At 41.7% G+C, this 25,746-nt stretch overlaps 1 protein-coding gene across 4 annotated transcripts in view; it reads right to left on the bottom strand.

The window, feature by feature from the left end:
• The window catches only part of aven (apoptosis, caspase activation inhibitor), a 216,855-nt gene that overhangs the window by 71,067 nt on the left and 120,042 nt on the right, over window positions 1-25,746 (bottom strand). For 2 of the 4 annotated variants that reach the window (XM_071467799.1, XM_071467797.1), the window contains 3 exons: window positions 25,030-25,204; window positions 11,441-11,527; window positions 2,753-2,833 (listed from right to left, as the gene is read on the bottom strand). In XM_071467799.1, coding sequence (XP_071323900.1) covers window positions 2,753-2,833; window positions 11,441-11,452 — 93 coding nt within the window. In that variant the 5' untranslated portion in view covers window positions 11,453-11,527; window positions 25,030-25,204. The remainder of the gene's footprint in view (window positions 1-2,752; window positions 2,834-11,440; window positions 11,528-25,029; window positions 25,205-25,746) is intronic. The other 2 variants (XM_071467798.1, XM_071467800.1) reach the window with 2 other exon arrangements.

Consider the following 25,746-nt stretch of genomic DNA (forward strand, 5'->3'; position numbering starts at 1 on the left):
AAATCAGAGCAATGTGTGTGTATTTGCATGTGTGACAGAGAAAAAGCAACTTAATTAGATTAGAGAGGGCTTAAAAAAGGTCATTCCTAGAGCTAGTGTCAGGCCTATTTATACAATTTTGCAATGATAAACAACTTGTCTTTAAATCACGTCCTCCAGAATCTCAGCAGAGTTGGCAGGTTGGAAAATATTTGTCGTTTGCATTGGAATGAAAGGAAAAAATATCTTGTAACTCTCTGCAGATGCGTATGGTTTCTGTTGAAGCTATTCATTATTGAATTTGCGTTTTTGCATTTTTATACCCAGACCTCCAGACCCAAGTGATGGTGGGTTGTCAACTAACAGCTGTTTTGTGGGAGACAGACATCAATGGCCAAAGTCATGTGATAATTTCAATCTTGGTGGATTTAAATGGCCGACTCCAGGAAAGCCAAACTCATGGGTCAGAGCTTTGCAACGAGATTTCAAATAGCTGCTCTTTGATTCCTTGTGCATCACAAGCTGGTCCACAGATCGCCAGGCAATGTGATGTAATCCCGTCCGGTTCAGCCAGACAGTTTTGTCACTGGCTTGCAGTGTCCATCTTGCATCATCTGGCACTGGAGCTTCTGTATATAAAATCTGAAGGCTAGGCTCTCTGTCCAAACCCAAGTGTTGTAAAGGGCCGTATAAATTCTCAATATTGAATTTCCAAGGATCAAAGTTTAACTGTCTAAATCCACTGAGAGCTTCTTGATGGAAAAGAACAAATAGGTAAAGTGCTCAGTTTTATTCCACTTGCTGATGATTCTGTCTGAACTGTGGATCGTTCTCTCAGTGCTCAGGTGTTCCAAAACAGGAAAGGAAATATTTCCAAAACTAATTAAAGTGATCAGTTATAATTAAATCATAGTGTCATCCAGTCAGGGCAGTGGTCTGTTTGTTTAAGTGGGGGAGAGTTAAGTGATACAGACTCACAGCGAGGTGGATACGAGGGGAAGGTAAAGGGTAAAGTTAAAGACGGGATGTGGGGAGGTTTTTGATGAGACGGTCACCGAGTAAGGGAAATTGAGAAGGAAGATGGTGAAATGCATCAAACAAGGCCTCATTTCCAAGTTTACTTAATATTGAATTAATGTTATCTTGTGTAATGAAGAGAAGCCAGACGTTGAGGTACAGCATGGGGGGGAGCCGGAGGGTGTCAGATGGTGTGGGTTTGTGTGAGTCCACTCATACAATGCCCCTCTCTGTCTGGACTGCTCAGCCAGCTATGGTCCGATACTCCCTCACCTACCCCGTCACCACCCCTTTTACCACCAGATATGCTCCGGGGCTACAGAAACAGGGGGGCCCAGGTCTCTGCATATTTCTGTTTTTGAGCTGAACTCAGAGAAAAGGGCCGTCTGGTGACCTTGTGGTCAAATATACGTTTCCTGCTCTGGCAAACACAACTATATCCTTCCAAGAATGAACATTATCCACCTGTACTTAGCGCAGAGAATCACATGCAGTCCACATGCACGCTCACTTGCAGACATGCTAAAAACACAAACTCATGGCAGGAAAGTAAATATTCTTAAGGACTTATCAAGAGGAATAAAATAGTACGCCAGATGGATGTAAAGTAAGACAAACACGAGGATGATTTCAGATCTGACCAGTGATTTCTTTCTTGCTCGCTGACTGAGGTATTTCTGAGCAGCATTGTGTTGAGTGCTGCCACAGGTGGCTGGAAGGTATATTAATTCCTTTACTTTCCGAGAGTTATCTCCAGTGGTGGAAATCAACCGTTTAGTTGTGCTATTTCTATCAATTTTTTCTTGTATGAAGTTAGCATGCTAACCAGCTAGCCCCGGCCCAGACAGACTGCCTTGTCACTTTCCAATACTGAGTCGCTGTAGCTCCCAGTCTTCCCTGGAGACGCAGCTCTGCTCAAAGGGCGTACTACGGTCTCTTGTAGCGCACCAATGGCAGGAGCTCTTGCCAAGACTGGTAAGTGAATAGCTGTTAATGCTAATGCTGGCTATGTAGCACTAGCAAAACTTACATATAGCTCCTTTAAAGCTCACCCAAACTTAAAATTCTATTGTGAGTGATATTGTACTTTTCAGTATGATTTTCTCAGAATGAAACAAACCCCCAAATATCCCTCTCTTGCGGGGTTATGTGCTTATAAGGTGAGAATTTGACCCTTTCAAGAACCGACTTTTTCACAGTGGACATGGGACCTTTTCTCTTGAATTTAGTACAGTCTGATTTTCTTGTGGAGTGTGGTGGTTGCATCTTTATCAAAACAGCTGTAGCAAATGTTTTGATATCAAAAAAATATTTTGGTCTTGAGTAAACAAAATAATGTGGATAGTGTCTTTAAACTACCTCCAAATTTAATGTTGACTATATTTTCATATGGTTTAAATGATGGTTCAGATTGTATCAACGTCTATTCATCTTTTATGTGCTTACTGGGCTACATTTGCAGGTGTGCAAGCCCCGAAACCAACTGGACTCCCTCCATCCCACCTCACCTGCCACCTCATGTGTTTTTAGCCACAGACTGGGATTTTATCTGCAGCTACTGCTCGATGCTTAAAAGGCTCATTTCCCTCAGTGTGGCAGGCTGGACAGGACACACCTCAGCTATCAGGTATCTTTTGGCACGACATCTGATAATTATTTCTGCATGTAAAGATATTGTGGCCCATTGGTATTTAAAGTTGCGGAGTGCAGGTTGGTTTGAATGAAAGTAGAAAATATGTCGACGTAGGAGACTCACCAGGTTTAGGTGAATTCCCCACATGTGCTCCATCATGAGGGGTTCATGTGATCCGGCCGTTCCAGGGACATCCATCAGTGTCTGTTAGGGAAGCAGCAGAGCTCAGTAAAAGGAGTGTCACAGTGAGCATCTGTTCAACTGTTATGTAACTTTTAATAAGGCTGTGGATTTTGGGTTTGGCTCCTGACAGAGCAGTGCTGTGCTGAGGATGGAGGAGGAGCACTGGCCTGTCATACCTGGCTTGGTGACTTTCTGTAGCTCTCTGTGACAGATGTGCACAGATATACAAAGACACAGTAAATGGATGGACACATTATGGCCTTTTCCCCTCCCCCTTCACTTTACTCTCCATTGTTAGTTTTATGTCCTTTGCATGTATTTATCTCTTAGCTCCTCTTGCTGTTTTATTGGTGTTTTTATCATCTCTCTCCCCTTGCTCCGGCTTCATCTTCCTCTCTGAGTGTTGACAGATTTCCTGTTTGGTTGAAGACGGTTTCATCCAAGGACTGGGTGATAACTGGCTGGTCCAGATCCCTGTTCCCTGGCCTGTTGTCATCAGTAGATGTCCTCCCCAACTACTGAGGAACATTCCTCCCCCTATTAAAGAACCATGCTGTAAAATATTGAGGACTCTCTCAGCTTTGAACTATGCAGATTCTACAGCAATGCTATGTTTCTACAATGCACATCATAGAAATCATTATCCAAATTATGTGCACACTGGCTCTGACATCTTGTTGGTTTTCTTTTCTCTGCCTTTTCAGCCACAGTGGCTGTCAGAGCAGAGAGGAAACAGTTGCACTTCCTGAGCCACAGCCACTCAGAGTATAAATAAAAGAGGAGGCTGAAAGCATTTCACTACACATCTCAGTATATGGAGATGCCACAGCCCTCACTGTAGAATGTAACACACAACTGTGCAGATTTATTGTCAACAGCTTTGGCTGACAACAACACTGCAGTGTTTGTATGAACAGTGTTAAATGAGTGCATGGGCCATATTCACATCCATACGTACTGTTTATACTCATGATAAAAGTCGGAGGAGACAACTTCACACCCGGGTGCTTTAAGGTGCTGTATAATGTCAAGTAGCAAAACAAAACCCCAGCTGGTGGCCAACGTACAGACCATTCATGTCACTCATCTGTGCTTTCCTAATTTACACCTCCAAAAAACAGACCCCTCAGTGTGTGTTAGTGTGTAAATGTCACATGTGCACTGAACCCCTGGAGCTCTGAAAACAGACTTTGGAGGTGGTCAGCTTGGAGGCCGTCTGAAAGAGTAGAAAAACAAACGTGACAGACCCAAACACTGGAGTGAATACAATGAGGGATCAGTGCTGAGAAAGCTGAAACAGTCACAGTTCAATAAATCTGAGGAAAACCCTGATTTAAAGTTCGATTTTTATGTTATCATAGCATATTTCATCCTTTCCTCCTTCAGAGGACACAGTCAGCGAAGGTGTGGCGCTTCATAATCATCATAGATGGCAAAGGCTGAACTGAAAATGAGACGTTCTGGCAAAGCAACCTTGAGATTTTAAGGCCCTTGACAAACTGTTAGCTGTTGAACCGTGCAATACTCTCTGTTAGTGTAGTATTTTCATCATCTGTACACAACGAATCTTGGTAGAGGTTGGGCCACGAAGGATCTACCTGTTGGATCCCAGGAAAAGAAGGCTGCATGTCTCAGCCACATTTGAAGGAGCCTTTGAAATGTGACAGCCTAGTCAGGTCGCTGTGACACAATCAGTCTTCAAGTGCAGTCTGCGAAGGATGCGGCCCCCTGACTTGGGACACAGTGATAATAATAATAATAATAATAGCATTTATTAAACTGCAGGTAACTGTGGCAACAGGACTTCTGCTATGTGCTACATTATGTCTGCTTCATGTGGGAACAGGCGGCTGTTTGTTCACACATTTGCCATATGAACTTTATAAGGTGGTAATCTGTCAATGTTCTGCTTATAGCTTGTTACGCTGTTAATGCAGGTTTAAGTTAAACAAGAATGTTTGTGTCTGTCATTGAAAAATTAATTGAATGTTTTTCCATTAGATTCCACCTCCTCTCTTTTGTCCACTGTCCTCTCAGTACCTCTCCTGTCAGGGTGAGGGTTCAGGGAACAGAGGCCGGCCTTCAGGCTGCTCCACTGAGGCCTTTGGCTGGGTTGTGTCTCTCTCTCTCTCTCTCTCTCTCTCTCTCCCTCTTTCTCTCTCTGGAGGCCCCCTGGCCTACTGCTCTCTTTTCCTCCTTTCCAAACAAAGTGGGTAAAGTCAACAGATCTGGGAGGGTAGAGGAGGAGAAGGCTGCTGGGGAGAGCTGTGAGACAGGCCTGTGGTTGTCAGCTGGCAGAGGAACGTTTGCCAAATAGTCCCAGGGTGTGAGTGAGCGAATGAAGGAGTCACTGAGTGTGTTTGTATGTAGGAGAGGGGAGTGTTGTATCACTCAGGAGGCATAGACTCTGCAATCATTCGCTACATTGCTTCGTCTACTGTGATAAGAAGACAGACAAATATTTGCAGCTGACTTCTGGCAGATAATGCACACCATTTGGTGCAGGCTTTGACCCAGTGAACCCTATTCGCCATTTAGCATTTAGCATATTTGATATAAAAAGTCAAAAATTATAATATCCATATATTCCTAATTTATTAATTAGTATTATCAGTGCTGAGCTTATGCTAGATAATGTTTTGAACTGTTAGCCCCGGTGGTCTTTGTACCTTACACCACTTTTTAAAACTACAGACCCGGTGATCCAGACTTCACATTGGTCTGTGTTTCAGTACCTTTGTGGGAGTGTACATGTGCCCTGGCCCACTACCAGTTGGTAAATACAACACAGTAATGCAAGCCACAGAAACGGTGCTGCTGACCCAGATCAGACACAGAGGGCCTCACAAGTACTGAATCTAATTCATATGCAGTTCATGCCATACGCAGGAAGAGAGTGTGAGGGGCTGGGTCTGTGCCACACCACAGGGATGTGATCGTCTGCTCTGACCTGACTCAGATCAAATCAAATGGCTCTCTTCATTTTGACTCAGGACATAAAACACTGATTGAATCTCACTGATTGCAACAAAAATACATTTTTACATGGGGCAGAGTGATAGAGCAGTTTGCCAAAATACCGCGCTGATTTTGACCATTAATGGTCTTTGTGGGCTCTGACTAATTAATGTGGCTCACTTCGGGTGCAATGGAAATTCTTCTTGGACCACAGTGTTTGCATTGCACAATTTATTCATTTAATTATAATAATTATGAGGGGATAGTGTATCACTCCTCCTCGAGGAAGCAATGAATTTTGTTTCAATGATAGTCTCAATGAAAGCTATGTCTGGAGGCTGTTTCAGACAAAGCTTTATTGTAAAATTTGCCAAACTTTTAAATATTGTCATAACATCACTTAAAAAGAGAGTTGCGTTGGTGGAAGCATGTTGTTTTTAGTGATGGTATGATCTTAAAATACTGTGGAAAGTAACAAGGACAATTGTTTTATCCTTCACCAGAACAATTGTCTGGTAAACAATACAAATACAATATTTATGTTATACGTACACAAGAATATGCACTTAATTGCAAGGTGGTGTCGCATTGTATTGCAGTTTTCTCAATGAAGATATTTGCACAACCAAATGTCTTAGATGCAGGTGCGTTGTCACTTCAGTCTTGGAGAAAAACACTGCTTTTGCTCAGCATCACAATTTATTGATCGTCCATAACGTTTCAGCCTCTGTAGAACTTTGTCAGACTGAAACGATAAGATGAGCGAGAAACTGTGTATTGCAATGAAAGATGCATCATGTTAACAACTTTTCCTGGACGACCCTGTGATTTTTGTTTTTTGCAGGGGTCCTCTCCACCAGGAGCGGCACTTTTTTTTTTTCATGCAGTGCTCTTGTCTCTCTGAACATGGCCTCAGTATCCCCTCTCAAAAACCCAAAAATATTGATGGGAGCCCAGATCACTGGTTCCCAACTTGGGAGCCAGGACCCCAAGACAGGGTTGCATAAAAAAGATTTCTGTTCCAAGAAATTTTTGCTTTTCTTTTCTTAAATTACTGAATATTTTTACATCTTTGTGACTCTGGAAAAAATTGAAATAAAGAAAATAACTAAATAATGATAAAATAAGAATCTTTGTTTGAACTGGGCGTAAGTGATGAGGGGTTACAAGTTGACCTTGCTTTGTTTTAAGGGCTCCCAAGCCAAAAACAGCTGGAAACCACTTGCTTATATGCTAGTTCATACAAGCAATGGTCAATTCACAGTTATGCACAGCGACAAAACAATTTACAATCACGTAGATGGTGCATGCAGTAGGGTCTTTAAAATGTGTCTGTCTGTTGTTTTACATATTTATACCACATATTTTGCTTTGCTTTAATTTACGTCAATTGTGTGTGTTGCTGTCATTCTCACTTCTTGTCTAACATACACACAAACAAGCTTTGCATTCCTAGCCAGTAAAACACTCCCAGTCTCACTGTGGTATGTGTAAAAGTTTTTTTTTTGTGTGCAATTGTGCGGCGCAAAGACCACCAAAGAAATTTACAAGGATCACAAACAGGAGGTGTAATAACAAGAACATGAAAACAGTTATGGTATCAGTTAATGTGCTCATTTCCCTCCATATGATGTGGCTGCTGTGGGTAATGTTGTGGTCCCTGTTCACAGCAACTAAAACGTTACATACTGTGATCACACCCTACAGAGTCTCCCATGTGTTAATTGTCTAATACGGTGTTGGATTACATAATGTCAGAGCCTATCACCTGTATTACCTACACTCATTCAGGTCTGGTAGCACTTAGCTGGTGATTTCACTGGGAAAATAGACTGCGGGGTCAAAAGTTTTAATGTCAGCTGCATTCAGCTTAGCTCGTAGCAGCTCTGTGTGCAGGACAGAGGCCTGCTTCTCAATAAAGAGAGAGCTAACTTGGCCTCTTCCAGACGACTCTCCACCCTCCTCCTCCTCCTCGTCCATCCTTCAGTTATCTGACCCCCTCTGAGTCTTGGCCTCAGCTGATGCTGCCATGTCGCGCTGCGAGCAGCTGCTGCTGTTCGACAACTGCTCAGCTTGTTCACAGGCACTTTGACCTTTCACAGACAGCAGAGAGGTCCTGCGCTGCCACACGTCGTCATACCTCTGAGTGCTGATGTGCTCTGGAACACCCACCAGCTGAGTACAGGCTGCTGCACATGAAATGGGCCAAATCAAAAAGCCAATTCTGCTGCTTGGTTCCTCCTACAAAGCTGCTGTTGATGCTCGAGGGCCAGATGGCACTGGCAAAGATGGATGTCTGGCCTGAGGAGAAAGCCGAGCTCTGTCTTCTCTTATACTTTGATTTCTAGATTAGATTTTTACTGTGGTGATTCCAGGCACTGAAGTAAATATATGTATTCTCTTTTTGCAGCCATCCACAAAGATGTCCTGCAGCTTTACATGAAGGTCTTGGTGTTTATATTACACTATCCAGTCTATCATTTGCATTAATGTGGAAAATCTTTCATCAAAGTCACTGCTTGCACTGCATGACTGCTTTCCCTTTTCCCTGTTGGATGCTGCGAAAGGATTTGCTCTTTAATTATATCAACGTCTGTTAAAAGTTACGTTTTAGCCTCCAACACATGAATGGATATTAGTGATTGTGACGACGTTGTAGAAGTATTTTGGCAACCCCAGTGTTTTTGGCACTTTGTCTGTCTCTGAAGTTGGAGGGACAGCAGATCACGCTGCCTCCGTCCTCTGCCTTGTTTTATGTGGGAAGTAAACGTGAGAGCTTTTAACTGCCGCTCAAAACAAAGAGTAGGCCAATTTGTGACTTGTGATGAGACACAAGAGCTGCTGCTGCCATAATACTGACTCCTTTTCATTAGCGGTCGTTTCGTCAGCCAGAGCAGCTACAGAGATTGAGATTTATATGATGGAAACCTGCTGGATTTATATAAGCTCTATTCAGACGTGGAACATGTGACATTGTTAATGAAATGCCATTCTGACATTTAAACAGGTGTTCATTATGTGAATGTTTGTAATGGCTCTATAGAGATATGAGATGACTATTACAACTATTACAACAACTGTTACCCGTAAACGTAACCCTTTGTTACCCTTGACAAAACCTAAAATACAAGAGCTAAACTAACACTGAAAAGCCTCCATGATAGCACAACCACTGTGTCCCCACTGTGAATAAACCGGCCCTGGATGCTACAACTATATCAGACTGACCAGCTCTGTCCTGCTCTTTATTAGGTCTGGTTTTCTACTTTCAAAAGACCACATTGAATAGAAATTAAAACCTGTTTTTTGACCAAACCAGTCAAACAATGATGGAAAAGCAGTAAAGACAATATGGCCTGAACTTATTTACCAGCATATCATATTTTCCAGTACTTCCCAGCACTACATTACAATTATTTCTAATGATATGAATAAGCAAATTAATGCAACCTGGACCCAGATAAATGGCATGCAGCTGATGGATGGATTAACCATTTAAGAATGACTCATAAATTGACAATTAGTAGTAGTGTTTGCCGTAGGTCTGATGGTGGAACTTGGATAAATGATTTCAGGTCCCCACTACCTCTACCACAAAAAGAAAAACAAAACAAAAAAACAATAGAACATTTAGTTTGTGTCTTACATTATTGGTTCCAACATTTTTGAGCAAAAATAAAAAAGACACATGCTGCAGCCCATTTGTGTCTGACTCAGTTTCAAATAAGCTACCTTTGTGAACATTTGCTGTAAATTTGGACATTGAGACAGACAAAACGCTTGCGGCCATGCACTAAATCAAAGATGAAGTTAATTTGCGAGTTTAATTTGAGTTTCACATCTCATACCACATGGTTTTACCAAACAGGAACGAGCTGTTTCAGCTGGTGTGAGGAATGAGCACCTGTATTCACAGGTTTTTAAGCTTTTTTTCCCCTAAAGAAACAATACCACTTCCTTTGACTTAAAATAACCTCCCGCTGCACAAAATGCTGTCTTATGCAAGTACGCTAATCTTTACACACAAAGAATGACTTTTATGACTATAGACGTTACGGGTTTATTGGTGAGCAAAGAAAACACACCACCTCAGACAAGTATTCACCAAGTTCTGTGTGTGGTATCAAAGGATTTCAACCAGCTGGAGCCTAAAAATATGCCCCCTAAAAACCTCAACAGCTGAGAAGTAACAAAGCTGTCTGTTTCTGAGTTGGAGAAAAAACTCTCGGCCTTCATGTGATTGATTTGCTGCAAGGCTGTACTATTATTCTTAATGCAGGTGTCAGCAGGAATGCTAGATTCATATCTGTTGAGTTGGGCATTTTGTTGGAAAGGTCCACAAAGATATGCATCTGATTCAGACGCATTTCAGCACACTGAATATCTTAGGACTTCTGACTCAAACCACAGACAGTACATACTCTTCCGTACTAAAGAATCAAAGAGTGCAAGACACAGGATTTTCTATTTATCCACAGCTAATTCACTTTTACTTTGAATCTGTTTTCATATGTTTTATAGTACATTGAGTGCTCTCAGAAATCATTCCCAACAGCTTTGACTGTCTTCATCTATTTGTTTTGTTTTGTTAAGTAAATCACTTTTCAGATCTCATCCAGTTCTCCAGAAAATATCCTGAATCATAATTACAGCAAAACAATGAATCAGTTCATCTACGGTAAGTTAATTACAAACAATTCAGGATAATCGCTCAGTAACTGTCGAGGAAAAATACCAAATTCTATACTGCTAATTCAAGCCTCTTAAACCAAAGACGTTCTCTATTTTAGTGTTTTTTGGTGTTTGGACTCATGTTCAGAATAAAAGTGTGATGATGATCCCTTAAGGTCTATGGACTTTTGATGAGTCTTTTCACTAATATTTATTGGCTTAATGATTAATTGATAATGAAAATAATCCATACTGAAGAGGTTGGTCTGATTTATTTTTATGTATATACAGAAAGAAACATAAGAAAATGAAAAACAATTCTTCTATTTTCTAAAAGTCATTGTGTGCTCCATTTATATGGAGGCCTATTTTATTTATCCTTTTTTACTTATACAGTTTTTTTCCCCTACTTGGATTACCTATTATATTTATTCTCTTTTGGTCTGTTAGTTTTGTTACCTGTTCCTTGTGTTAACTTCAATCATTATCATTACTTTTATCATTAATTGCAATCTATTATTCCATCATTTACAAAAGTTCATGAAGGGTCAACCAAGCAACAGATGGGATATGGTTCTGACAACAACAAAGCTGAAGATAATTTCCACCGCTGGACTACGTAACAGGCCTGAGCCACAGACTCAGCATCTGGATCTCAAAAACTGTTGCCTGGAGTTGAACCACAATCTCGGCATAAATGACGGTGATCCAGTTGGACATTTGTGGCCCTTTGTTTTAACTGTGGCATGTGCTGGAGAGAGAAAGACAAAGAGCCTCTCAGCATCTGTGGCTGCACTGACATGCAGGGGACGGTCTGTGGAGGGATGGAGGTGGATGTCACTGCTCTTGGTAGCGCTAATATTTACATTCATCCACTTTGTTACAGTAATTATGGATTTTCCAGGAAACGCGATGGGAAAAAAACACCAATTTGCATTTCTGTCGTGTCCCCTGGGATTTCAGTGATTGAAGCGACACATCTCTGCTGTGGTAAAATACCTTTTTCAGCATCCTCCACTTCTCACGGATCCTGTGGTTGGAGAGTGTAGGGTTTGCTGGTGGCTCTAAAGGCCCTCTGTCCTTCCTCTGCATCCAAGGCAAAACGAAGAAAAGAGACACAACAAGGGGAGAAAATTAAAACAGAGACAAAGAGGAAAGAGAAAGAAAGAAAGAAAGGAGAAAAAAAAACTAAAGACGAAGAAACATGAAGAGGAAAAAATAAGTGAAGGCTGGTGGCAGACAGAAGTGAGACTGCAGGAGCTCCACTACAGCACAGTATCGGTCTGTTCCATGCATCCTGCTATCACAAAGATACTCTTATGCAGACTGTAAATGGCCAGGCTCATGGGAGAGGGAGAGGCCAGACAGCAGGCATGGTGTGAACCTGCTGATCCAGACAGGGGAAGAGTCCTGCCGCTGTACAGACGTCCAAGTGTGTACCGGTAACACAGCAATCAGTGAAAAGTTCAAGTGGTACTTTTGGATGTTTTAGGATGTAGGATGAGTTACATCTGAACACTAACATAATACTTTTTTAACAAAGTTCAAGGGAAAGTGACTGTGCTGTCTGTGGTAGCTGACACTGACACTTGAAATGCTTCCAAAAATAATACTGGATTTTTTAATAGAAATTTAGCTTGATTGCTTGTTACATAATAGTAATCATATCCAGCACATTAAACATTTTATATCTGTTATTTTAAACTTCCACTGTCTGGTGGTTAAATTATCTGGCGCAGGAAAGATGTACGGTACATATAAGCAGTGGCAGCTTAAAAAAACAGAGAGGAATCCAGCGAACACGTCAGTATGGAGCAGTTTTATTATTTTTATAGATTCTATAAATATTGTAAATTGTCTAACCTGGTTTGATGTGTTGACTGACCAGTGGCACCAATGCACTGAATATGCATTGAATGAAACATCAACCGAATAGAGTCGTAGTAAAGCTGGAACTTCTGGGTTCTGCTCCAGAAATAAGAAAAAACCTCATTCAAAATCTCATTGACATCTCGTATGCTAATAGCTAAATCATAGCCTTGGAACAGAGCCTTCCTCAGTATGGCATCATGACAGTCATTTAAAAAAAGATCTAATATCATTGTTTATTCAACATTTGTGTGATTAGCTGCCTTCAATAAACACTATTACCCATAAACCCTACACATTCATGGGCTAAACGCCACAAGTCCACGATTAAGTCAAGGGTTCACGGACAGCAGAGATTATCGTGAGAAAGTACTTCATGGAGAGTGCTGGTGAGTTTTGTGGACATGGTGCAGCATAACAAATGCTGATATTTCCTGCGGGCAGAGGTGATGCAGAGACACAATCCAGGCCAAATGCAGACCCACACCTTACGGTCGCAAACAAAAACCCACTACACCCTCCAACTCCTCCTCACATTGAAAGCTTCGCTTTTCAGTCTTCACTTTGAGTGCCAGATGTAATTTTTATTCCAAATCACAGTTTCTCAATATAGAAACTAAATTCAGTTTCTAACCACACTAATAGACAGTGAAAAGCACAAGTGATCATTTACCTGGCCTCATGAAGACATCAGGAAGATGCTCCTCTTCAGATTCTTAAGGAATATTTGCAATCTTCTTGAGTCTATGACCCAGTTTCAGATGCAAGCATGGAGTTTAGTAGATGTTATTTTCTTCAACCACAAAGTTAAAGTTGGAAGGTACATAGAGGTCCTCAGTTTGTTTCAGTCTGCTGGTTTTCCGTGACTGCAGAATTAGTCACCCAAGTTCTTGCATTTTTTGTTTAATTTACTCATGTTGGGTCTTGTCATGCTTCTTCAAATGTTTTTCTCCTTTCTGAGGACATTGGCAACATCATCTTTGTTCACTGCATTTACCAGCGCCCAAATGTTTCAGCTAACTCCAGCTAGGGCAGCCTGTGTATAGGCATTATCATTAAAGCCTGCACCTGGACAGGTGCTTCCAGAATAATTATCTTTTAAGCAAAGCCTCACAGTTTATCCAGTGCATGTACTCACTTGCTTTCACTGGTGTCACAGCTTAGCCCACTGACTTAGGATCACTGTTCCATTGGCTTTTAGGGGCCTTATCATTATGAGCACGATTTCCACTGTTTTTAATGAGGTCAAAATGCAATTTTCATTCCTTTGATTTCAAAGTTACGGCAGGTTCTTTGCTGTGTTTGTGCAATAAATGCCTCAACGTTTTATGGAAGTGCATGGGACAGTACAGAAAATAATGTTGTTGACTATAGTTATAACCTATAGCTACAGCTATAGCTGGAGCCAATCCTAGCTGACACTGGGTGAGGGAGGGGTACAACTTGGACAGGTCACTGACCTATCACAGGGCTGACATGTAGAGACAAACAGGCACGCTTACATTCACTGACAGCAGACAACTCTTCAAGCATGGATGTTGTTGCAAAGAAGCTACAAAGTCTAAAATGTGGATACTTCACCCACATTTTCAGCCCAGCAGCATAGCAGATCTATACCATCACTACAGTTTCAAGGTGGGCATCCACCAATTCAGTGTCCGACAAAATAGGGAAATGTGGTCACAATCTTCTCTGCTGTTATGGTGTCGAATAATGGCCAGAAAAAAATGTTTTTGCTGAACATTATGATGTTACAGTAAAGCTGACCTTTAACCAGAATCTAGGAGGCAAACACACAACTTCTCTGGGCTGCAGCTTTACACATGGGCTGCAGCAGTGGATTGTTTGGAATAAACAGAAGGGGAAACAAGCAGATGATTTTTAAGCACGAGCAGTGACAACCACATGGATCAAAAAATGAAGAATGCCGCAGCCAGAAATTCAAACTGCACATAAAATCAACAAAAATGGACATCAAAGTCCTGCTTGACGGATTGGTGATCTGTGGGATGTGCAGCACAAGAAACAGCTCTTAATCTGAAAACAAAAGAGCGTCTTCCAAATGATCATGTTTAAATGAATCGAAGCATGTCCAACACATTTTCATTGCTGGAACCAATACCAAGTATTCTTAAGTGTTATTGTGCTGACAATACAGAACAATTAATCTCTCATAATATTGGCCTCAGTTTTTCCTGTACACCTGGACTGTACGACTAGCTGGAAAGGGGTCCAGATCAGCTCCTGTAGGTTTAGCCTGATCCTCCAAAGGATCAATCAAATCCCAGCATTCCAGTGGGAGCCGTTTCCACAGCGCTCTGCAGGAATCCTTGCTCAGGCCCTGGAGGAGGGGGCCTCCCACTCAGGAATGTCCCGAAACATCTTATCTGATGGGCTCCGGGTCTGTAGAACTGGTGCATGGTAAACTGACCCAAGTTGGCCCTGGCCTGAGGGACAGTTTGTGCCCCTGAAGGCCCCTGAAGACTTAGCGGTACCCAAGGCCCCTGGCCCCAGCGTCAGTTTGATAGTTATCAGAGGGTCTCGACAACTTTAACAATTAACACAGAGAATTCCCACCTGCAGAGGTGGCTCCTGGACGTTGGGACTCCTTGTTATGTGACTTTGAGTTTTTCCATGCAACCTGGCCTGCAACAAATTTCTGTGATTTTCACCTCTGACACTTCTTTCACTATAAAGCAAAACATAAACCTTCAGAGTGATTTCTAAGATGTTATAAGCTTTAAAGCTGCAAAAATGATCTTGCAGTGAATTACCAAGCTTTTTAGAGTCTTTCAGCACAATGTTTTTGTTTTATCATCTGCAGCTTTGTTTCACTATGACCACTATCATCAGTGTTGTTTCCAGAAGGAAGCACACAGCTGTTCTCAGGCAAAAAGCTGTAATAAAGCTGTTGTTCACTTCCTGCTCAGCACCAAAGAGCAGCTAGAAAAAGTTAGCAACTAGCTGGTGAGCAAAGAGAGCAGTTATCAACTGTAGAGTCAGATATTTTTCTCACGGCCTTGTGGAGTCCAAGAGAGAACTAAATGGATAGTGAATACTGGACTCAAGAGTTGACAGGTGGCCTGAAACATGACATGGATAACAGGCCAGTGTTGTGGTTACTGTTTGTTGTGCTGTGCCCAAATGATTTAAAAAAATTACGTAATGCAGGTTACACCCATTTGAGATCATCAAACACAATTACTGGTAGATGTTCTCACGATACAGCCGAACTCCCTGTAGGGGTTCACACTATTCCCTGAAAATGTTCAATTTCTTTCATAATGTTGTTTTTTGATAAAAATATTATAAAATATAATAAAAATATGGCTGTAGAACCATCACACATGCGAACTAGTACCACACACAAGACAAAAGGTAAACCACCAAAGCTATCTCAGAGGAAACCCCCAACAGAGCATCTGCACAGATGCCTCATGACCTCTGCTAGAAACTCAAAGCAGGTCGACTGCACATGGTTTCCTTTTCAACTTTGATATGATGGCGAAAATATATGTGAAATGAAAACAACAAATTTTACATTGACATTTTAAATTTATATATGCCATTCCAAGAGCTGGAAGCAGAACAGAGATGTGAAGGGATCCAGAGTGAACCACAGAGAGTGGTGCAGCCAAAGGCTTGTGACAAAAATACTAAATCCCCTCTGGAACCGTTTGTGACTTCAACTCAGTGGATATGGTGTGGAAATTATTTTGGCAATGATCAATCCTTTTTCCATTTCTGACTATACTTTCACTCCTTCGTGTGTCGTTTTATTATGTAACACATGAAAGCTGGTCCTGTATAAAGAAACACCCTATTCTGTAGGTGCCAAAGCAAATCTACACTGCGTGGCCTGAGCAGGTAAATGCAACTGAATTACACTTCTTCTTAATTTAACACATCAAAACACATTGAGCAAAGAAGGGTTGGATTAGGATGATTTAAAAACACATTTCCTAAGGGTTTAGACAAAATAAGTACAGGGTTGATGATCGTTTGGTGGATTTTTGGAGGCCCAGGTAAGAACCCTTTCCCTCGTGCTGGGATATGATGAGGCATTTGCTTGAAAGACAAGCTGAGGGGCCAGGAGGGTGCACGGAGCGCTGAACTCTCACTCACAAAGGCGCCATTCTGTGGGCGCAGAGAGAGGAACACCAACACCCAAGGAAAGTATGACACTGGATGTCCAGGTAAACATTTCCAAGGCAGCTAAGTTTACAATTGCATGTCAGCTGCCATGTGCTCTTCCTCCCCTCTCCTCTTCATCCCTCTTCTGAATCTCACTCTAAACGGAGGAAATGTGAGGAGATTTGAGTGTCGGGCGTTGGTATATGGCGGTTTATTTTCCCTCTGTGTAAAAACATTCCAGGCGAGGGTGAAGGCGGATGGAAGATTGGGAATGAGGGAGAATTAAAGGGATTGTAAGCCTGTGGGGAGGCGTGAGAGACAAAAAAAGAGTGAATAAGCAGTTAGTGGTATGTGTAAGGGGTTGCAAGGGGGGAGTGCATGGACATGGGGTAACAAGCCAGGATGGGCAGACCGTGAGGTCTCCCTTTGCAAACAGACAGCCGTGTGTTCAACAGGAACTGCCGCGGGGGCCCCCTCGCTCATGAAAGCTACTTCATAAATTGGTAAACCTAGAAGGCCGGCGGCTTTTCCCCCTCGGTGCTTATTTTCTCATCCCGATACCTTAATGATGAAATGGGCCGAGGGCAAACATGACGCACACAGACATCTCTTTATGAGGCTGATGCACACCTGCAGAGGAGACATACTGTCCATCAGGGGAAGTAGGTGGAGGAGAGTGGGGTCAGCATCCTGCCACAGTGGACCTGTATTACCCTCACTGCAGGACACAGGGGCAGCTACTGTATGATCAGGCCCAGGTGCTGCTCAGTGACGGACAACACATGGTCAGTTCATGAGGTGAACTGATCATTTGCTGAAACCCTCCTCCGAACAGTGATTGTCCAATCACAGTTTAGCAACAGTAGATAAGTCCAGTACTCCTGTCAAACTCTGAATTTCTCCATATACTGAAGTGGTGTGAATGGTGGTGTAGGAAAACTGAAAGTAAAATGTCAGTCTTTTTTTCCCCAGCTTTTCAGGAAAAAGCTGGAAAAACAGCACTGTTTACCTGTGCTAATGTAAGCTGCAAACGTTAGCATGCCAGTATAGTAGCGTGACATTCAGGCCCAAGAGCATTTTATTAGCAGCCTTTGGGCCTTGGCAGCTTCTTTTGTTCAAACTTTTTATCCCAGATACAAAACACATCTGTTAATCCCCATCCTAAAGCCTTCTCTCTTATAACATTAAAAGGAAAAAATATTTTTTGAAAATACGTATGTGACCTTAGCAGCCGTACAGTGCTTTGGAGTACAATAACAATCTGACTTTACATTTCTCAGACTCATTTACTTATTTACATATGACTAATGCCACGCTGCAACACAAGAACAATGCGGTTTCTTTAATTCCATGTTTTCAACACAAAAGAAATCAGCAAAACCAATTAAAAATCCAACCAAAGACATTTTTGTGATCAACCAAGGTAACGTTAGCTCAACATTACTAAACTTTTTGAGTGGTAAGTCTGCCACTGTAGTCTGTGTGAGCATGGCAAGCTTGTCAGGTGCAACAACAGGAACTGGGCTAAGTAAACAGTCAGTCAGTTTGCTGAGTAACTAAACCACTATTTTCCTTCTAAAGAATCATCAGTATAACATGATATCAAAGAAAGACCTCTGCTTGTTTTTTGTCTCCCTGAGTTGCTGACATTTTTTTAATATGCTCTATTAACTGATTACCAGAAGTGTCCAAAGGCTTGTGTTCATGGTGATGCTACTTAAAGTCTGTCTCTCAGAGTGAAAATAGGGATAACAGTCTAATGGAAAAAAAGAAAGTCATCTATCACTGGAGGAAACTAATCTGCATCTTTTCCCAGAATCATCCTCTAGAGATCAATGCGTCTTCATCAGAGTGGCTTCGAAAACCAAATATGAAATAACTGTGATTTATTTCATTTGTCAAAGCCCCACTTGCACTTTCAGTCATTCTCTCTCAGCTCTAAATCTTTTCAATCTCTAGATAAATAGTAAATAAGTCACAGGATAAAATGTCTAAAACACACAAACAATGCATAAAAATTTGGTGGTCTGACTATTACTCAAACGGCTCTTTTTATAGCTGTTTAGTACACACAGATCATTTCCAACAGACCTGACAAGTGTGATGACACTGATTTAGGGATCGCTGGAAGGAGAAATAAGTTTCACTGCCCCATTAATCAAAATTACTGCAATATTCCTGTAGATGTTTAATGGAGTTGTTGATCGGTATCAATGACTCAACAAGTGCTTTACCAGGTCATGAGTACTCTGGATTTCAAAATGGACTTTCCAGGCTTTCTTGGTAGTTGTTGGGCAGCTGCAGGAAAGCGAATAGTAAACAGTGAGTCTGCTATCAATAAGATAAAAGCACAAACAAAAACGGTTCATCATTTCCTGTGAATCCCTTGTGCATAGGTAGGCAATTATAATCCTGCATGGGACGGGTGGACGTAGCCAATAACAATGAAAACTACTATACAGAGAAGTAATTGTGGAGAGTAAGTGCAATGAATGGTGAAAATGCTGACCATAAATAGCATCAAAAATGAGGTTTGATTTCATGAAAATAGTAAGAATTATAACTCTGAAAACAAAATGATTTATTTCTTTAAAAAGATCTAGGTCTCCAGGAGGGTGTCTGGACTTGGTTTGTGAGTGCTACAAACAGTGCAGAGAAGATGGAAAGATGCATTTTTTTTTGTTTGGGACTCGTTGGCTTGAAAAATGCAGAATATTGGCTGACTTATTCTTTACCATCAGCTGGCTCATGCATGATGAAAACTATATTCAGTATTATAGTGAATTTTACTCTGTCCTGCACCTTGCATCGCCCTACATGCTTTGGTTTAGACTGCATGTTTTTCCAGAATGCAGTGGTAGCAAATTTGGGTAAAAACTATTGAATAATGTGTGAGGTACATCGTAGCCAGGCCTTAGATTGTAGCTGCTTTCAATGACTCATTTATAACCACTGTGGTTAGAGTGCTAATGATGCAGTAATGCTTGGACCAAAATGTTGCCTATGATTTATATTCATGAGAAATTATTTTCTTTACAGTGATGAAACTTATTCTCTGCCATGAAACATTTATTCACGTACTTGTGGGTTTTTGTTTTAATTTTGCATATCAACCAGAATCACTTGGTAAACGTGCCACAACATGTGACTTTTTCAAGCCACAGGATCAAATGGGTGCATCGCTCATTGATTTTCCTGACAGGAAAAATACTCAAGTCAAGTCAATAGCTTCAGCATGCCCCGGCTGTGGACACAGACCACATCACTTATCTGTCAGCTCGCTTCTGCCTTAACAGTGGCAAGAAATAAATGTGAAAGAGTAGCCAAAAAAATGATAGCGGGCCTTGAAAAAAAAAAGACCTTTGTGGGAGGCAGGAAATGAAGAGAGGAAGGATGAGTGAAATGAAAATATAGCAGACAACTGAAGTCTCTAAATATAAAGGAGAGTCAGCCGTATCTCAGCCAATAATAATTCAAGAAGACTGATTTCAGAAGAGAGCCAATGTGTTTAACGTATCAGGGGATGATTATGGGAGGAGACGGGTGAGGAGTAATATGTCTTGTTGAAAGGATCCGTTTGTGTTGGGAGACTTGTTTACCACAGCTCAACCTCAGGAGGAGCCCAAAAAGAAGTGAATGAGAACTTCTGTGCAGCCAGTCACAGGAAGCAGATGAAACCTCACATATCCATATGGAAATTCAATTTCTTCTGCTGCTTTCCCAGCACTGATCTGACACCCAGGAAGACCTCACAAATTTAACATTGCAGGCTAGACTCTACCTTTAGGACTCCACAGAGAAGTTCTGATCCGGTTCTGGGGTGGGGGGGTTGTGTTTGAAATTTGGAGAAGGTAGACTTGACACAAAGGGGGTTTCAGGCCCGAGCCAGAGATCTGGACCTACAGTACGTACGCATGCATGTCTTTGGCTGTCGGCTGCTGGCAGAGCACGCAGGAACTGCTGCTGGATGTGGGCGCTGAATCGATGGTGTGAAGCCAAGTAAACCTGAATACAGGGAGGTTGTGTTTAGTTTGGTGAGCTGTAACAGAAAAGCTGCACACTCACTGTACCTGGAGGGGAAAACGGCACCGGTGTATCATAACAAGAGCATGAAGGAGCATGATTGATTTATTAGCTGTAGAGACAGTTTGTGTAAAGTCAAACATACTTTGGTTGGCTGAGGCAGGACTCAACTACAGGCCCCACTGACAGCTCTCTTATGAAATAAAAAATAGTCGTTTCTTGACTCTCCCTACCCTCTCTCTGTCTATCATTTTCTTTTTGGCTCCTGTCTGATTTTTGTCACATGTCGACTTCCAGCTCTCCTTTATCGCTCACCATTTCTTTCCCTCTTTTTGACAGAATGATGCAGCTGTGGGAAAAAAACAAAACCAATACTCCTCCATTTGCCCACGTGAGGAGAGGCGCTTTTTCTACCTTCCCTTAGGCTTGTTGTACAAACATTTACAGCTAATTACCACAGAAGAACTTTTTTCGGGGGACAAGAAACTGTTTCAGGAAATGAACCGTTACCTACATACTGACTGGACAAACAAAGGACCAAATTTATCTCCTCAGTCATAGTTCCTGGTGCCAAAAGTCCTCTGAGGACAGTACTTTCATTTTTGATTTCTTTGATTGTTGGCTGTGTCAATGCAAACCATAAAACCCTCAGAAGACTGTTTACTTTAAAGACATATGTTCTCCTTTTCCACCCCTGCATGTCTCTTTTGCATTGGCGCAATAAATTCAATCAAACATAAGCGACATGCAAACAGCAAATACAAAGAAAAGAATAACTCTGTGTACTTCCTGTGAAAACTGCATCTCAGACACTCTTTTTTCTTAAGATCCTTTATCAGACTTAATTTGCCTAATCGTCACAGATCTTGTCATGTGGTGGAAACGCAAACAGGAAATCACAAAAGGGACTTTTAGTTCCTGAGCTCAGCACTTGTGAGTTCATTGCTCCCGAGACTGTTTGGTCAAAAAGGGCTCTTATTAAATAAATCAACTCTATGATTGGCTGACTGTATTGCAGAGAGTGCCAGTGTAGCGGCCTGTAGACACTTGGCTCAAGGGAAAAGCCTGTGAATATTCTCATTTGTCCAGGTCATAGTATCTCAAAGGAGTTCAAGGAGGAGGCTCAAGGGAAAAGAAAAAGTCTGTTGGTCTGCTAAGCTGGTAGAATCATCCATGTGTCAGTGGTAGCTCCCTGATGCTGGTTCACAGTATGTTGAATGTTGGCAGATGATTGGGATTAGCCAAAGACTGACTGTAATAAAGAGGTAAAACCGTATATATACTGCATTCCGTAACATTTGCATGGAATCCACATCCCCTTAAGGCACAGGGAAGACTTTGGTGTTCGTCTCGCTCAGCGTGGATTTTGATTAATTCTGATTTGCTGGAGAATATTCTTTTTTTTTCAGAAAACTGTTGTAAATTAATACACATAGTTGGAAGGCTACTCATTTCTCCTCTTACATTTACATTTACTCATTTGGCAAACGCTTTTGTCCAGAGCGACTTACGGGTGAAGGACATCAGTAAAGCTTCAGTGCAGTGGGAAACCTTGGTGTAAGTGTTAAGTCCCACATCTATTTAATAAGGCCAGGAAACTGTGTAAGGAAGTGTGCCAAAAGTGCATAGTAAGTACTAGTTAGACATGTTAGGTTTTAGGAAAGGTTTTAGAGTTTTCAAAAGATTCTTGAAAATAGAGAGGGATGTCCCTGCTCTGGTTGTATTCAGTAGCTCGTTCCCCCACTGGGGAACCACAGATGACTAACAGTCGGGACTGAGAGTGCCCTGTGTGCAGGGATGGCCATGCCAGACGACATTCCCTGGAGGAAAGCAGCAGCCGAGAAAGAAAGAAATGTTTATTCCAAAGTTGATGACATTTTATTACAAAAAAATGTATTGCCCCAAAACATGAAGAAATAATATGGGGTACATCAAGTATTATGCTGTATACTTGTTAGCTGGCAGGTGGTCCTTGTATATGTGGGATAATCCACTCTGTGAAATAATGTACTCCGTAGAGACTAACCTGCTCTTGGCCTCCATATGATGCATTACTTTTCATTAACTGCATGGCTCTCTGCGTGGATTATCCCTCAATACAAAAGGACAATTTATGCATCTCCCTCAGGGTCAGATGAGGGTTGATTTAGAGTTAATTAATGTACCCTGGTACATATATAAATGCCTTATTATTCAATAGGATCTAAGACTCCAGAGAGAGATGTCTGTAAGATGTTTTTCAGCAGTAACCTCATTCACACACTGTCATCTCTGTCCTCCACAGGCCTAATGTTGGGAGGTTAAATCCACTCTCACAAATGCAGTATCGTTCCTGGTCAGAATCTACAGGACCCTCTCTTTGCTGCTCATGGAAAGTATTTTGCTAACCCTCAGCAACTGTTTTAAGTAAACATCTATTTCCAGTCAAGATCGCAAAGCAGGTTTTCACATTTCACAACGATCGTTCTGTCCTTATCGACAGGATGCTAAATACAAACAAGCCACATTTCAGACTTAGAGTAATTTAAAGGTGCATATGATGTCTGTGTTGGTACCCTGTCGGTGAATGAGTCAGTAAAGTAGACAGATCAAGTGCTCACTGAAATGAATGAATGAATGAATTAAATTTGAATGAATTAAATTTCACTACTTACATCAGTGGTTCCCAACTTATTTTTAGGAAAACTTTTTGTGACCCTTTAAAAGGCAGCATTGTCTACTCTAGAGCGGAATGATTAGTTGTTTGATCAATAAGTTGATTGACAGAAAATTAAATAGCAACAGACCTGATGTTACATTAAAGTAAAAAATACTGATTCCAGTTTCTTCCAACGCTAAAATATGTAGGATTCAATTTGGGAGAAAGAGACTGGTTGTCAGTACTCAGTGTCTGCAAATACTTGTCACAGGTTGCAGATTTTGAGTTGGTAGCAGTTCAACCAAAATATGTTATTTCAATCTCAGATTGTTTGATTTGAATAGTTTTTCCAGGCAAAATTTTCCAGTATTTCCAAATAATAAAAGCATAGATTACAAATAATCGTGTGGACAGTCCGACCCACACGTTGGGAACCACCGATTGAACTGATTTGGACTTCATGAGATCCAGCTGAAAGTCAAAAGAACATGACTGTTTCAGTTTTCAGCAAACTTGGTTTAATCAGGGTCAGAAAATGTAACAGTGCATTCTGTATGACATCTTCAGAAAGTACAAGTGACAGTGAGCTGGTGTTGAACAATGAAATCCCAGGACTCCTGTTGTTCAGCGAATAATTATCTAAAGGACAACACTGTCATAAATAATAACAGAGTAAATGAGAAGCCATGACAGTAACTAATGTGTTACACAAGCAGCCTACAAAGATGTATTTTCCACCCTCGTTTTCTACAACACAGACATGTACAGGCAGTAAAAGTGTGTTGATGTCACCACAACATCTAGTCATCTAGTCTGTCAGACTCCACTTGTTATTGGTCTAATTGATCATCATCTGATCTTGGGTTATTTCTAAGCAGGAGCACCGTGGTCCCTGTGGGGAGGAGACAGTGAATGGGGATGACAATCAGAGGCTGCAAGAAGGTAAATCCTGCATATGAATCGAACGCAAAGGGAAGGCTGGGAATGTTTAATTCAACATCTGGAGTCTATTCATCAATTTCTTATTGATGGTAATTATTGCGGAGGGGTGGATAACCTTTATCATATGCAGCCAGGCTGACAAAACTAAGCCTTCCTTCACCAGTTGTTTTCACTCTCACACTCAGAAGTGTTTTTGTGCGAGGAGACTTCAATCGTCCCGAAGGCTCTGTCTTTTTGGGAGAACATTTTCTGCTCGTCCTTGAGGGATTTTGTTGATAGAGGATGCACTTTCCAGCAGTGGAGGAGAGCAAACTCTCTCCCATTTTTATCTCATTTGCAAGGTCAAAGGTCACACGTGAAAGCTGAACACGTTTGAGAGGCAGTTGATGGGGCTTTTAAGAGTGAATGCATTTCGGAAGCGGTACAAAAATGTTGATGTTTAGCTTGCCTAAAGGCTGTGGACTGAGTTGTAATTGGAAAATTGCAGTAAAATTCCAAGATCCTCTGAAATAGTACACAGCTGTACAGAGAGGTTCTCTTGAGGCTGAACGAGTGCAAATCCAATATGTTACAATCCAGTATTGTTTCAAAATACAAATGGCAGCCAAACAATTAAACAAATACATCTTTCACATATCTCTAGATAAAAAGAGATATCTGGATGTTTCTATGGAGATAAATGCAGGAACTTTGGTGGTTCTAATGCATATCTCCGTGGAGAATTTGGGAAGTCTGCACTCGTGACGTCCCCCTCAACTGTAATAGCCAATCTGCCGAGATCCTCCCTGTATCTCTCTTGAGTGGTAAACCCCCCCCCCCCCCCACATGTCAGGGTTCAATCATCTTTAAGCTTGTGGATTTCCATGCATCTGTTTTGTCTCTGCATCTCCTAAATAATACCCTGCTACTCTTTGTCTTCACCTTAAAACAATAGGATGAGGAGCGGGCCTCATAAAGTTAAGGGTTCCCCCCTCCCACTCACTTGTTTCCCCTCAAGTCTTCCTAATGGGAACCTGCTGCATGTTCAAAGACGGGGATAGACAGCCCTGCCCGGGCAGATTCCTCAGGAAAGCTCTGACTTTACTATCAAAAGACGGCAGTGGGGCGAGTAGGTGTCATCACCGTTGTCTCATCAACATTGGATCAGGCTGCAGCCACTGAAAAAGAAGGAGGAAGAAAGGTCTTAAGAGTCTGACCAAAACATCTTCCTCTCAGGTTTACGAGGCTGAGGAGAGAGATTGGAGGCAGTGGGAGTCATGTGCCCACAGATTTCGCTTTGATCGCCTTCGCCACCCTGGCTTTGAAATGTTTAACACACGGAAAACACCATTCCCCATCAAAATAGAGCTTCAAAGGGCAGAGAACACGGGAGGCACTGTAGGTGACCCTGCCCTGGTGGAAAGGAAAAAGACTGTCAGAGTGGGGCTGGGTGGGGCTAAGTGGGCAAGCTTAAACTGCATAGAGTGTCCCTTTATGACCAAAAATACTTTGATTTGTAAATGAGATGATGGATCACTTAGCAGGGGTGAGGTGCACTTCTCCACGGAGTTGTGAAACTGGTGATGTGAGGTATGAAAGTATGAAACTATTCATAGAAGTCCAGCTTGGCTTCAGAAACCTCAATAAAACGTTCTCAAAAGTTGCCATCAAGTCATCAGGCTGGCATTAAATTTGTCACATTTGATAGTTTTTCATGGTA

This window comes from Trachinotus anak, unplaced genomic scaffold, assembly GCF_046630095.1.
Source record: "Trachinotus anak isolate AG129_WGS33_773 ecotype Australia unplaced genomic scaffold, CSIRO_AGI_Tana_v1 ptg000031l, whole genome shotgun sequence".
In the NCBI taxonomy this organism is placed as follows: Eukaryota; Metazoa; Chordata; class Actinopteri; order Carangiformes; family Carangidae; genus Trachinotus; species Trachinotus anak.